Source organism: Hippocampus bargibanti, linkage group LG09 (assembly GCF_051943395.1).
Source record: "Hippocampus bargibanti isolate YZ-2025 linkage group LG09, ASM5194339v1, whole genome shotgun sequence".
In the NCBI taxonomy this organism is placed as follows: domain Eukaryota; kingdom Metazoa; phylum Chordata; class Actinopteri; order Syngnathiformes; family Syngnathidae; genus Hippocampus; species Hippocampus bargibanti.
Window position 1 is genome coordinate 20,589,451 of NC_142742.1, and position 15,735 is coordinate 20,605,185.

Sequence of the window (15,735 nt, forward strand, 5' to 3'; positions counted from 1 at the left end):
CCTTTAACAATTTAACAAAAACATTTTGAATTTTCTGTTGTTTTTTTTTTTTTGTTTTCCTCATATGTACTTTAATACTGTATACGTACTGTACATACAACAGTCAAGTTTTGCTAGACTCCGACACAGTGGGTGTTGATGCAGCGCGAACGTTACCTGCCACACGCCAATTAAGGAGAAAAAGAAGAAGAAGGGGTGGAAGGAAGGACTTTGCTACTCGCGGGCAGTTTACTCGAGTGGTCGGGGTGGTTCACTCGGGGTGGTCTGGTTGGATAGCTGGGTTGCTGTAGTTTCCTTTGTGTTGATTTAGTCCAGGTATAACAAATGACTTCCAATTTAGAAGTTTTTAAAATTTGACAAAAAATACCAACATGTTAACATGCATTGGAGTCAGGAAAGAGGTCTCATGCCACTTTTCAGAGGCATTTTATTCCAAAGTAAAACATCAGACCTTTTATCAGAGTGGTATGGTTGGATTGCTGGGGTACTATAGTTTTCCCAAGTGTCGATTTGTTCCAGGGAAAGCAAAGAATTTTCCATTTAGAAGTTGTTAAAAATTGATGAAAAATAACATGTAACGTGTTTTATTGTAAAGTGTCCTTGGGTGCTTTGAAAGGCGCTTGAGAGTCTGAAACTCATGACAAAAAGTTATCGAACACCAGGGCAGACAACTCTGAAAAGTTCCATGTCCGGCCATAAAGTTGCCTGCCGGCCATGAAGTTACCTGCCCAGCCAAAAAGTTCCCTGCCCGGCCAAAAAGTTGCCTGCCCGGCCATAAAGTTGCCTGCCCCATTTTTCACAACTTGAAACACGATAAGACGACTAATCGAAAAAAAAAAACATTGTTGCGAAGTATAAAGGATTTTTTTTTATTATGGAAGTACCTACCACAAATGCTCCCTTGCTTAATTTATGGTAAATATCCCTTCCTGAAGATTTTTCTCCAGTTGTCGTTTGTTGTCATGGTACACATTGCAATGTTTGCGTTGTGTTGTCTGCTAAATGCCACGTGGCTCCTCTTTCCATGCGCATTTCAAAACTTTCAAGTAAACTTTACAGTCACGGGATAGGCTGAAGCACGAACAGGCTTCTGATTGGCTGCCGTGCCGAGTATGCAAAATGCCAAACGAACGTGACTGTAAAGTGTATTTGAGAGTTTTGAAAGGCGCTTAGAAAGAGGAGTCTACGTGGCTTGTAGCATTTTGCTTGTAGCTTTTGCTTTATTGAATAAAACAAATGTTTTTCAGTGGGGCCTCGGTTTACGAACACCTTGCCTTATGAAATTTTCGGTTTACGAATGTTAAATTTATGAAAAGTAAACCTTGGATTTAGCACTACTTTTCGTAATACACACCCCCCACAACGGCTGGCCGAGTAATCTTCCGCTGAAGAACACCAAAGCACACGACCGAACAGCGCCCGAGCCGGCCTACCTTTCCACACCCCCTTTCTATGAGTACACACGTCAATTGTGGTTTAGCTGTTATGGGACCGAAAAAGACCCCACCACAGGCTCGTGTTCAGCCGAAGAAGACACAAAGCAAAATTACAGTCGAGGAGAAGAAGGAAATCATTGAGAAACACGAACGAGGTGTGCGTTTGTGGCGTCACAGGTCCGTGGCTTTCATGTGAATTTCAGCCTGACACATTTCCCATGCTTGGAAATGGTATAAAGGCGCCGCGGGACAGAAGATCAGAATCATCTCGGACTCAGACACACATGCAACTCCCAGAGACCTGCTCAGCATCGGACGGAGTTTCACAGTACGACTTGCTCGACTCCACGCCACGATCAAGCTCTGCGAGACATCTGTGTGTCACTTCCCTGAGAGTAACTTTCTACTACCATTCTACAAATACAGAGCCCGGTACCGATATGCTAAGTCCACCATTGCTACCATCCTTTGCAACAAAGCTTTACACAAAGGCATTATTTACTTGATGCTTTCACATGACTATTGACACCGAACTTGTCACGTGCAAGTTGACAGCTGGTGCGGGGCCGCCGCTCCTGACCTCCGCCAGCTGCTGTCAATCCGCTAATCACCGATACTGGGTCATTTCAACGAGTCGCTGTCACCTCACCAGTGACATGATTATGACACCTCACGCCTCGCCAGTGTCTTGGACTTGCCGGCACAAGAGTTTGCTTCGCCCGAGGTGATTGTTAGCCGCGATCGCGTAAGTTTGTTGCTTTCCGGGATCGCAAGTTTTTGCACCTCCGTGTGCCATTTGGGTACTTCCGGGTGGAGTGAACGCTGGCGCGTGTCGCTGCCGCTGCTCACCCTCAGAAAAAATATCCTGTCACTGTAAAGTGTCCTTCAGAGTTTGGAAAGACGCTTATAAATGAAATGTATTATTATTTATTTTACCAATCTTGATAGACTGGAGGGATCGCCCCGCCCGCCTTCTTTTGTCGCGTCATTCTGGGTCCGTGGAATCATCGGACTCGCGCCTTTTGTTGTAATAAAATCTCTGCCAGCACCTACGGGACTCGAAGTGGATGCAGATGACATCGAGGAGATTTTTGGTGACCATAATGAAGTGCTCAACACAGAGCATTTGATTTGCCTTAAAGAGGACAAGCAGAAGCAAGCCATTCAGGAGTTGATGTGTAGGCTTTTATCGAACAGTTCCACCCAGAAAAGACTGTGGCTATGAGAATAATCAACATGATGAATGATAATGTGATGCCTCAAATTTGCAAGACCTTACAAGTCAGAAAGCAACAGGTGTCAATTAAAAGCCATCAACGACAATGACAAATGTAAATAAAGTGACTTTATTATACAATGCATTGTTTCTTTCATTACAATATAATATCACATTTATTATACATAGAATAAGGTATATTGTGTTTAGTTTTAACGCTTATTTATTTGAAAATTATATTTTATGGAGACCTGGGAACGGATTATTCTCATTCAAATGGTTTCCTATGGGAAATGAATTGCTTGGATACACACTTTTGGCCTTACACACTCTGTCTGGGAACCAATTAAGTCCGTAAGCCAAGGCCCCACTGTATTTAAAAAAAACAACTTGTTTTCCTTTTTTTCTTAAAGATGTCGGCCACCTGTTTTGAAAGTTGTACGTATGCCTCAGCCTCCGGGCAGACATTATTATTATTATTATTATTATTATTATTATTATTATTATTATTATTATTATTATTGTTATTATTATGACTACTACTTTTTCTAGCTCCACTTGACAACGTGTCTTGGCATTGTCCTGTGAGTTTTTATTCTTCCTGGATTAACGAACGTGATCCTTACCCGAGAACAAAGAACCAGTTGTTTTACATTTTTTGTTTATTTTCACCAAAACCACTGCCGAGCATGCGCTCGTCGTGTCGCTTTTGTTTTGAAGGTGGCCCACGCCGCTCGCTCGCCGTAGACTACCGTAATGCACAGTTCTCAATCGAAATGGCGGCATACTTCGATTTTGCGAGTGGAGGCTTGCTTGACCGCAGTCATCATCTCATACACAGGAATTGATTAATGAACAATGTTTTTGATATTGAATATGTTATTTCAACCAAATCTTGGTTTACTGGGACAAATCAAGAAAACAGAACACCGAAACACATTAGGTTTAATGCAGCCAATGTAACAATTTGGTTTAAGACTTTTCGTGCATATGTAACGGAGTTGTGCGCTTAGATTATTAAATTATGAAGGAAGTGACGCAACGGCGCACAGTGTGGCACTATGTCCCGCCCATAGTTTCCAGAACAATCTCGAGGAGATTCAGGGTGAGTCGCAATTTTCTGTTGGTCTTGATTAACGCGCATTTTCATGACAATATCTTATTTTGTTTCCCCTTTTGTACTGTCTAGTGTTATCTAATTAGTTCCCTTATTCATTTCGAGTCCAGATTACTTTTTGTGTCATTATTTACTTCACGTTTTGTCGAGTGGAACTTTGGAGCGCATGTGCTTCATAGTGCTTTTCTATTGCGCAGTTAATCACAAGACGAAACCCATGCGACTTCACCCATCCCTTCTGCCATACTGTGTTGCAGGTAATAATTGTTTCATTTCGTTTTTATTGAACAATATTTAGTTTCTTGTGTCGTGTTTCATTTGCCCGTGAGTGTCCGTGGCGGGTGGCGCCATTACAAGCGCACCGCGTGTTCTGCCGAGTCTCCGCCCATGATGCGTTCAGGGACATCTTGTAAATAACAGTGAACTTGTGTTGTATTCTCTTTTTCTGTAAAAAACCACTATACGATCACACGTTGTTAATTCTGTTTTGTTATCTACAATGTTTTGCATTTGAGAACAATCTCGAGGAGATTCAGGTTAATCACAAGACGAAACCCATGCGACTTCACCCATCCCTTCTGCCATACTGTGTTGCAGAAATAAAAGAAATAAAAAGACACATCCACGCGTCTCGTCTTCATTAATACGGCAGCATCGTGGAGATGAAGACAGTCACTGTTGTGACACCCGTCACATTGGTGCCGTGACCCGGATTCACAAGTGACTCTCCACTTCGGACCGGGACCGCGATGCTGCACAATGAAGACGCTGTGCAGTCCCATCACTCGGTGGACGGTGTGTCGACCCCCGTTTTGGAAATACATGTAGTGTGTTAATTGTCTGACCTGCTGTTTTGCAATTAGTGTGCTTTTTTTTTCATGTACGTGTTTTTGTGTCTTAAGTCTAAGAATGAGCTCCTTACATGTAACAAGTAGCACACCTTTGAATGAGTGTAGAGGTAGAGGCTTCCCAACCGTGTAACAGTTGTGTAGTGCAATCCAGAGTGGTGTAGGTTGTACAGAGGGGAATGGGCAGGTTCAAGCTGAGGCCACTTATGTTAGTGGGGACAGAGTTCCTTCCCAGACCCAGTGCAGTGCATCTACGACGAGCGCACAGACAACTGATACACCAGCAACAGATCCCTTTCTCCAGTCTGTCACAGTTATGTAGTGCTATGCAGGGTGATGTAGTTTGTACAGAGGGGAATGGGCAGGTGCGAGCTGAGGCCACTTATGTTAGTGGGGACAGAGTTCCTTCCCAGACCCAGTACAGTGCATCTCCGACGAGCGCACAGACCCTGACACACCGGCGACAGATCCCTTACTCCAGTCACCTGACGTAGTTGGTCAGATGAGTGACATAATTAGACAGCATTTTTGTACATCCTTGCCCGATAACCTTGTCTATTGTGCCTGTTGGTCTTTCTGTTGTCTTCCGTGTGTATGTTGCCTCACTTCTGCATAATTTAAGGGGGGTGTATGTAACGGAGTTGTGCGCTTAGATTATTAAATTATGAAGGAAGTGACGCAACGGCGCACAGTGTGGCACTATGTCCCGCCCATAGTTTCCAGAACAATCTCGAGGAGATTCAGGGTGAGTCGCAATTTTCTGTTGGTCTTGATTAACACGCATTTTCATGACAATATCTTATTTTGTTTCCCCTTTTGTACTGTCTAGTGTTATCTAATTAGTTCCCTTATTCATTTCGAGTCCAGATTACTTTTTGTGTCATTATTTACTTCACGTTTTGTCGAGTGGAACTTTGGAGCGCATGTGCTGCATAGTGCTTTTCTATTGCGCAGTTAATCACAAGACGAAACCCATGCGACTTCACCCATCCCTTCTGCCATACTGTGTTGCAGGTAATAATTGTTTCATTTCGTTTTTATTGAACAATATTTAGTTTCTTGTGTCGTGTTTCATTTGCCCGTGAGTGTCCGTGGCGGGTGGCGCCATTACAAGCGCACCGCGTGTTCTGCCGAGTCTCCGCCCATGATGCGTTCAGGGACATCTTGTAAATAACAGTGAACTTGTGTTGTATTCTCTTTTTCTGTAAAAAACCACTATACGATCACACGTTGTTAATTCTGTTTTGTTATCTACAATGTTTTGCATTTGAGAACAATCTCGAGGAGATTCAGGTTAATCACAAGACGAAACCCATGCGACTTCACCCATCCCTTCTGCCATACTGTGTTGCAGAAATAAAAGAAATAAAAAGACACATCCACGCGTCTCGTCTTCATTAATACGGCAGCATCGTGGAGATGAAGACAGTCACTGTTGTGACACCCGTCACACATACATCATATAACATAATTCTCATCGCGATGTTGTGAGGATTTGATGACGTCCAAAAAACATTAATCCATACTCCACCACCAGTGGAGTAGGATGTGCGTGTGTCCCCGTGTGTCCCCGCGTGTTCGCGCGTGTGTTTGCGCGTGTTTGTGTGCGCGTGTATTTGTGTGTGCGTGTATTCGTGTGTGTCCGCGTGTGTTTTTGTGCGCGCAAATGCGTATTTAAATTGTTTTCATTTCTTTGTAACATTTTATTTATTTGAACGTTTTAAATTAGCCTTAAACTGCAATGTGTCGAATGAGGCAGGAGAGGGATGTGACGCATTCAGGACGTTGACCTACTTCAAACTGAGAACACTCGAAGCCCTCAATCGATGAGAAAAGAATACAATGATTTGGTTTTCTTCAACTAATAGTATTTTTTCAGACCATGTGAAATTTCCCTATGTTGGAACGATCAATCGTCACAGAGAGGTAGGAAGGGAGCGAGGGAGGGAGGGACGCAAGGGGGAAAGCTTGACAGGAAAAGGGAGTAGGAGTCATGGGCTTTCCATGCATGTTGATGTCTACTGCACTCGCAGAAAACAACTCTGGTACGGTGTCGGGAGAACCGAGGGGACACACTTGGAAAATTAAGGAGCGAGGAGAAGGAGAACATTCTTTTCTTCAGACGGAGCAGCGTGAGCAGTAGGAATGTTGCCGGTGAGTTTTTCCAATGATGGGATGAACCACACATTTGATTATTGCTCTCAGACGAGGGCAACAGCAACCAGTGATGAAATACCTCCTATACTGTATTTGTTTTTATGTCTAAGTGGGAAACACTGTAACACGGGCGCATATAGTTCACATGTACTTTTATCTCAGTGGTGTCCTATAAGCATGGCATTGATTGTGCTTTCATGCCGTTAATCAGCAACAGACCAAGTGTTTTGATTCAACTACAAAACTTGAACCTTTAATGTTTTTGTGGCATCATTACGTTGCATTAGTTCTATTAAAAATAATTTGTGTGTGTGTACGCGCGCGCGTGTGTGTGTGTGTCAGTGACGTGCGGTGAGGTTCATGGCTGGTGAGGCACTGACGTCATCACAGTCATATTTACAAACATGAACTCCACAGAGTAGCTTATTCACCATTTGATTGGCAACAGTTAACGTGTTTTGTTTAAAATGTCATGTCAGCATTCTTTATATACCGTATGCAAACTAGCATAGAAAAAAAGAATTATAAAAGACGTTATTATCGTGTTACCTTTACTTATAAATGAAGTCAATACGCCGCTACTTCTGAAGAAAGGCATCGATAACTTCTTTGTAGAAGCCATCCTGATCTTTCTTTAGTTTTAAAAGTCTCTGTCACAATGGGGATCACTGCCAGTGAAGAAAGTCGTCCTTGATCAGTCCTGTTCCGACTGTATGTTTTCAGTCTTTTCAGTGCTGAGAATGACCGCTCCACTGATGCTGTAGTAGATGGAACAGTAAGCACGAGCTGGAGCAACTTTGTCGCCTCACGACTAGTTTCAATGAGATCCTTCTTGGCCAAAAAGCTGAGAAGCTGTCCAGGAGATTTACATTCACCCCTCACCGTTTGTGAGCTATACAGTCCGGTGTTGGTCTTCCTTTAATTATTATCTCCTGCTTCGATTGAAAGTCCAGTTTAGAAAAGTCTTTCAATTTAGATATGTAATCCTTCATTCTGAAAATAAGGCCAAGCAACACGAAAAAATGACTGGATGGTTGCACTTAATTTGCTAACTATTTACTGTTGCTTGCTCTCACTAATTCTATTATTATGCAGCCGCAAGGAGTCACAAGAAGAATCTCTGGAATCACCAGCGCCCGCTGTCATAAGGCAGGAGAACTGTGTGCCTCACCTATGCACACAGTTTTGATAAAAATAAAATAAAATATACACTGTTGTACAGTGTTTATAATGTACAGTGACTGTACATTATATACACCAGCTCAAGTGTAGAAATGTAGTTCATATACTAAAAGTGTTTGAACACTTTAATCGCAATATGCAGAGGGACAGCAATGCGGTCTCACTGCAGAGCAAGCCAGCACAGTTAGCATAGTCATTGTGCAATCCATGGTGAGGCTCAGCCGGCTGCTACCTCATCGCTCGTCTCTATTTAGTATTTGAACGGTAAATGTGAAAATTAAGCGATTTTGAGAAGCAATCAAAAAATTGTTAAATGGAAACGAACTTTAAAGTACAATAACTAAATAAATAAAAATGTTTACTTTATTTTTTCATTTGATATTTCCATGATGACAGGTGAGGCATAGCCTCACTGCCTCCCCTGACTGGACGTCACTGGTGTGTGTGTGTGTGGGGGGGGGGGGGGGGGGGGGGGGGGGGGTTGTAGGTGTTTGCTTGAGTATGCAAGTGTGTGTGGTGAGTGTGCGTGTGGTGATTGTGTGTGTGTGTTTCAATACAGACCTTGCAGACTCTTGATTAAAATGTTGTCTATGGACATTGATATTATCATTCATTCATTCATTCATTCATTCATTCATTCATTTTCCGATTGGTAAATTTTCATCTGACTCGCATCCTTTGTCATAAAATCAAGACCGTCTGTCCCACATGTAGAATGAATACATTGGGCAATCATGTTTTATCTGTGTGCTGAGTGCTTCCACTTTTTTCTTCAATGGCGATTTTCTACTTTTTTTTAATAGCCATAATCAATAAGAGAACAAAATTTCTTCTGTCCATCTGTTGCAAAAATGTTTGTTAGAAAAATAAAGTTAAAGGACAACCGACACCATTTTCTTGTTTCCTAACTGACATCAGAAAAACGTTATATAGCATCTAAAATATCCAAAACACGCAGGCTGATATTTTTAGTCAAATGCAAAACACCAATACAAATTACTTTTTTGTTGTTGCCCAAAACTGCCACAAATGAGCTCGAAACTGGGGAGATTCAGAGAGTCCCACCCCCTTGTTCGTGAGGTCACGCCAGGATACTCCTTCACAAACTGCCTTGCTCCAGAATCAAAACAATGGCTTCAGAGAGTTCAGATTCGGATATGTTTTCTTGTGACTCATCCAGTTATGAATATGATTCAAATAGTTCTGAAGAGCAAAGCATAAATGTTTGCGATCGATTAAACAAGCCCGTATCAATTTGAGCCGTCTGCAAGCAATGAAACTGGTGAAGATCTGGACTCCGATGTCGCACCCGAGGAAGATGGCGCACAAGCGGCGTTTTGTCCAGTAAATGGAACTGCTTATAAGAGCCGTAAAGCCGCCCGTGATTGGTTAAATTCCGTGGTAGAAGACAGAGGGGTGGGTTTTACGCACACACACAAAAGAGACAGCGGCACAATTTGAGCAGCATCAGAGATGTTGAGACGAGAGAAAGCCCCACAGCGCTACAGAGTAACAAATGACACGGTGAAAATCGGTTTGCTCCACTAATATGGTGATTGCTCTCTTTCACCAGGTGAGCTCACAGTTAGCATGGAGTGTGACTAAATGAGTAAACATGCATCAAACTTCCGCTATCCAAGCGCCGAATCGCTAACTCTGGTTAGCTTCCTCGTTTGCCTCCGCTGGTGCTCTACTGCTCTGGTCTGTTGGAAATGGCTGCTTTGTCCCTGGGAATTTGTGTAAACTTACACCTACTCTATGCGTGTGACCGCAATTGGCTGCCACACAACGTTTCACCATCATTTTATTTATGTAATTTTCCTCCTAATTTCGCGATCAACACGGTGTTTTCAGACAAAACAAAGTCTACAAAATGCACTGTGTTTCGCTTTTTTGGTCAGGGGCGTTCCCTCAGCGACGTTACTTCTGGCATCGGCATCAACTCGAAACCAAGACTTCATGAATATTCAGCGCCAGTTTAAAAATGTAAAACAGGGGTCGGGAACCTTTTTGACTAAGAGAGCCATAAAAGTAAAATATTTAAAAATGGTTTTCAGTGAGAGCCACAAGCACACGCGCGCCCACATACAAACACACGCGCGCGCGCACACACACACGCAAACAGGCACGCCACTTTTCAACAAAATATCAATATGTATTATTTAAAATAACTCACCGTTCCCACGAATGGTTTTCCGTTCCTCGTGATTGGTAAAAATCCAGGCAAACGATCGGAATGAAATTGAATTTGCCGGTCAAGAGGCGAAGTTAGTGCTTGCTAGCCTGCACACGGCTCATAAGCTTCTGCACTTGCTATCTGCAATCTACTTCTCGCAGAAGTATGTTAATGCTAACGTTAACATGGGGCTTGTTAAATGTCACTGACATACGACTGTTTCATCGATGGTATTGTTTCATTGCAAAATAAAATCATAACCTTTTCTCTGCACAAAGGCGAATGAATCCTCCGTTGCATTCAAGCTGAAGTGCACTCGTTGGGCTCATTTAAAGGGGCGTTTACCTGTTTCAACTTGACGGCCAGTATCATCCAATCCAAATGGCGCTTTCGGCCAACCTAGGTCAGTGTCATCCAATCAAAATTGCGCTTTCCGCTAACTGCAGCCCCAACGGGAAATGAACGGCGAAAAAAACGAGAATATGTATTTAGTTTTATCGGCGAGCCGTATGCAATTATCAAAAGAGCCATATATGGCTCGCGAGCAATAGGTTCCCGACCCCTGATGTAAAATATAGCCATGTATGGCTGAATCTTTATTAAATGCGGTCAGTAGAAGTCATTTGAAGTGATTTTACAAATTATGGACGCAACGTGTCCGCAGGTGTTGTTTGTCCTTTAGGCAAATTCTGTGCTAATCGCCAAATACCTATGGTGCTAATATTAGCCAATAAGCTACACGAAAAAAAGGACCCAAAATGCATTGTGTGTCACTTTCTCGGTCAGAGGCGTACCGAATGTGATGTCACTTCCGGCATCTACATCAATTTTTTTTTCCAAGATGGCGGCGCGTGCACACGCAGCGGCTCCTCTCTCTCCCGGCAAATTGTTTTTTTTCGTGTTTATTATGTTTGTCTCACTGGTGTAAATGTTCGTCTCCGTCTACCTCGCTACAACCGCGGCGTACATACTCCCGTGAGGTTCTGCTAGACATCGGCAGTTCATTTTTAAAACCAAAACCAGCTGAAAGAGAACATGGCTGACCGACAGTATGGATTGCTCAGGGAGTCGGCTCGTCCATTGACCCCCACTCCTCCACCGACCCCCACTCCTGCACCCAACCCAGAGTGGAGGCGCCACAAGCGCTGTATGAGGAAACAGAAGAGGGGGAAGCGTGCACGAGGCTCGCGGCTAGCCCCCACCGGCCAACCATTCCTACCATCACGCTGGCCAATGTACGCTCGCTGGACAATAAAATGGACTACATCAGACTTCTCCGCTCAACTTCCAAGACCGTGGGTGAGTGTTGTGCCCTTGTGTTTGTGGAAACATGGCTGAACGACAGCATACCGGACAGTGCCATCCAGCTATCCCAGCTAACTAGCTTCCAGGCAGACAGAGTGCTCGTCGAGGGGGGAAGACTCGCGGCGGGGCACTCTGTGTTTACATCAGTGACACCTGGTGCCGCAACGCTGTGGTGGTATGCAAACACTGCTCACCACTGATGGAGCTTATGGTCATAAAATGTCGGCCATTCTACCTGCCGAGGGAATTTAGTGCCATACTGATGGTAGCAGGTTACATCCCCCCGAGCTCAATTAACAACAGGAGTGCGGCATTAAATGAACTCTACCAGCACATCAGCGAGGAACAGACAGCCCACCCAGATGCTTTCCTTATCCTGGCTGGCGATTTCAACCATGCCAACCCAAAAAGCGTGTTTCCACAACTCCATGGACACATTCATTTTCCAACTAGAGGTAACAACATTCAGGACAATATTTTCACCACACACAAAGGAGCCTACAAAGCCTACCCCCTCCCCCACCTAGGAGCTTCGGACCATTCCACTATCATGTTAATTTCCGCATACAGGCCACTTGTCAAAGTCGTCAAACCAGTCAAGAAGCAGATAAGGGTGTGGCCTGATGGGTCGTCAGAGGCACTCAAAGACTGCTTCTCCAACACTGACTGGAACATGTTCAGACAAGCGGCCACCTACAACAAGACCACCAACCTCCAAGAGTACACAGACTCTGTTACCTCCTACATGAGGAAGTGCATGGATGACGTGACTGTCACCAGATCTGTCACCATCCGGGCCAACCAGAAGTCATGGCTGACAGGTGAAGTCCACAGGCTTCTTAGGGCTAGGAACACTGCCTACAAAGCTGGCGATGAGCTGGGCCTGAGGACAGCCAGGGCTAATCTGTCACGTGGCATCAGGATGGCCAAGAGACAGCACTCCAGGAGGATCGACAACCACTTCCGAGACAGCAGAGACACCAGAAAACTGTGGCGTGGGATACAGACCATCACAGACTACAAGCCCTCTCCACAGATCTGCGAGAACTCCCCCACTCTGCTGAACCAACTGAATGACTTCTTCGCCCGCTTCGAGGCAGACAACAGCACTCCAGCACAGAAGACCCCACCACCTCCCGGCGACCAGGTGCTGACACTGTCTCAGGACAGCGTGAGGCGATCCCTCAGAGGGACCAACACACGCAAAGCCCCGGGTCCCGATGGCCGTGTACTGAGAGACTGCGCGGATGAGCTCACAGATGTCTTCACAGACATCTTCAACACCTCTCTGAGCCAGGCTGTTGTGCCCACGTGCCTCAAAGCCACCACTATCATCCCGGTCCCAAAGAAGTCGTCCCCCACCTGCCACAACGACTACCGCCCAGTCGCGCTCACTCCCATCCTCATGAAGTGCTTCGAGCGGCTAGTTATGAACCACATCAAGGCTGCCCTCCCCCCAACCATGACCCTTTCCAGTTTGCATATCGGCCCAACCGCTTGACCGATGATGCTATCTCCACTGCTCTCCACACAGTGCTCACCCACCTGGAGAACAGAGACTCTTACATCAGAATGCTGTTCATCGACTTCAGCTCAGCATTCAACACCATCATCCCCCAATAGCTCACCGACAAACTGAGCAAACTGGGCATCAGCACCTCCCTGTTCAACTGGCTGTTGGACTTCCTGAAGGGGAGACCACAGGCAGTCAGAGTTGGAAACAACACCTCCAGCACCATCACGCTGAACACCGGGGCCCCCCAGGGGTGTGTGCTGAGCCCCCTCCTCTTCACTCTGCTCACACATGACTGTTCACCATCATCACCCAGCTCCACCCTTTTCATAAAGTTTGCGGATGACACAACTGTGGTGGGCCTCATCAACAACGATGAGGAGACAGCCTACAGGGACGAGGTCAGCCGCCTTGCCACGTGGTGCAAGGACAACAATCTCCGTCTGAATGTGGAGAAGACGAAGGAGATTGTTGTGGACTTTAGGATAGTGCGACCCCAGCATGCTCCACTAACCATTGACGGTGCTGCAGTGGAGAGAGTGAGCAGCACCAAGTTCCTGGGAGTGCACATATCCGAAGACCTGTCCTGGAGTTACAACACGTCATCACTGGCCAAGAAATCTCACCAGCGCCTGTACTTCCTCCGCAAACTAAAAAGAGTTGGAGCCCCGACCCCCATCACGACCTCCCTCTACCGCGGTACTATCGAGAGAATCCTGACCAGCTGTATCACCGTGTGGTACGGAGCCTGCACCGTGTCCTGCTGTAAGACTCTGCAGCGCATCGTTAGGACAGCTGAGAAGATCATCTGTGTCTCTCTCCCCCCCTTCAGGACATTTACAACACCCGCCTCACCCGCAGAGCCATCAGGATCGCTGGCGATCCCACCCACCCCTCCCACAGCCTCTTCAGCCTGCTGCCATCGGGTAGGAGACTGCGGAGTCTCCGAGCCAAGACCAACAGGCTCAAGGATAGTTTCTGCCACCAGGCAGTCCAGAGACTCAACTCCCTCCCAGCCCTGCCCAGCCTGCCCCTTCCCACTGCCACACTCCCCGAACTCTGAGGACATGCTACACGCTGTACTATCATCCTGAATTCTATTTTTTGTTCTAAGACCTCACTTCAACCACTTCAACCCTTTCTTCTTGTTTGTTTTTGCATTGCTACATTACGTCACTTTATATATGTCACTTCCACACTTTACATAGGTCACTACCTCACTTTACATACATCACTACCTCACTTTACATATGACACGACCTCACTTTACATTCGGAAATTACATGTATGGTCTTGTCAATTGTATGTCTTTTTTAGCCACATTAGCCAACCATTAGTGCCTTGCATGCTGGGTCCGAGAGGACATTCATTTCATCTGTGCTGTATGTCATGCATATTAGCATATTTGACAATAAAGCTGACTTTGACTTTGACTTGAACTCGAAAACAAGACTTCATAAAAATTCAGTGCGAGTTTTAATAAGTGAAATATAGCTATTTGCGGTGGAATCTTTCTAAAATGCGGCCAGTAGAAGTCATTTGAAGTGATTTTACAAATTATGGACGTAATTTTTCCGGAGGTGTCTGTTGTCCTGTAAGTGAATATTCAATTTAAATTTTCAATGTCAATTAAATTTTGATATGCATGTTTCAAATAATAATGTAAGACAGAGGTCACATTGTTCTATTTATCTTGGTTTACATTACAGCAAACTGAGTATAAGTGGGGGTGTTAAGAAACTTAGATTGTATCCTCATTTTGTGTAATGCTCTAATACTGAGCTGATCTGGCAACCCAGCCACGACACGACATCACGTGACATGACAGCGATCAAAGCCAGTTTGTGTTTATGTGTTTGACTTCTCGTACGACGATGAGCGCAGCGGTTGCTCTCTGTGCTCCGGCAAATAAATATCCTACTTGTATGATCTAAACAAGAGGACCCTCTCGACTCTTTATTCTCCCAAATGCATCGCGAAAGCGCTGAAGAGCTCAACCCCAGTTTTCACGTGTTTAAATAGTCTGTACACAAACTGAAAGTTGTACATGCCTAAGTGCAAAAGCATTTGTTTATAACGAGACTGCTTCCTCTGCCCGTCAGATTGGGATGTAAAGAAATGATCGTAACTCCATTACAAACAAAAACTACCGTAATTCAAACAACTAAAGAATGGGGTGCTAAATCAGTTCTATTTTTCCTACTTCTTTTGAAATTACTGTTATCAAATGGTGAGTATACTTTTGCTTTATTGATTGTTGCTGTGCCACTGACCATTTTGTGTTTGGGAGCCTTTTACTGAGCGAGTTGCTTGTTCTGTCGCCACAAGGGGACATAAGTCTTCTTGTGCCGGTCCTAAGCCCGGATAAATACAGAGGGTTGTGTCAGGAAGGGCATCCGATGTAAAAGCTTGGCCAAAACAAACATGCAAATCAAACCTCTGAAGATGGAGGACACTGATTCGCTGTGGCGACCTCTTGAAGGGAAAAGCCGAAAGGAAAAGAAGAAGAAAGTCAAAAGTCAAAGTCAGATTTATTGTCAAATATGCGAATATGAATGACATGCAGCACAGATCAACTTACTGTCCTCTCGGACCCAGCGTGCAAGGCACTTGTAATGTGGTGAAAAAAAGACAGACGATTGACAACATACATTACATTTAAATTGTAAATGTAAAAATGAGGTAGTGTCGTATGTAAGGTGCTGTAGTGTAATAATGGAAAAAACTAAAAGGTTGAAATGAGGTCGTGCAGAAAAGAAAAAATAGAGTTCAGGATGATAGTACA

At 44.7% G+C, this 15,735-nt stretch overlaps 1 protein-coding gene across 6 annotated transcripts in view; it reads left to right on the plus strand.

The window, feature by feature from the left end:
* The first annotated feature begins 6,085 nt into the window (after positions 1–6,085).
* LOC148893936 (apoptosis-stimulating of p53 protein 1-like) overlaps positions 6,086–15,735 on the plus strand; it is a 130,191-nt gene continuing 120,541 nt past the window's right edge. The window contains exons 1-2 of one of the 6 annotated variants that reach the window (XR_016116072.1): positions 6,086–6,543; positions 6,651–6,771. Coding sequence is in view for 1 of the 6 variants with exons in the window: in XM_089005106.1 (XP_088861232.1) it covers positions 6,763–6,771 (9 nt within the window). In the remaining 5 variants the exon portion in view is untranslated. The remainder of the gene's footprint in view (positions 6,544–6,650; positions 6,772–15,735) is intronic. The other 5 variants (XR_016116071.1, XR_016116074.1, XR_016116076.1 and 2 more) reach the window with 5 other exon arrangements.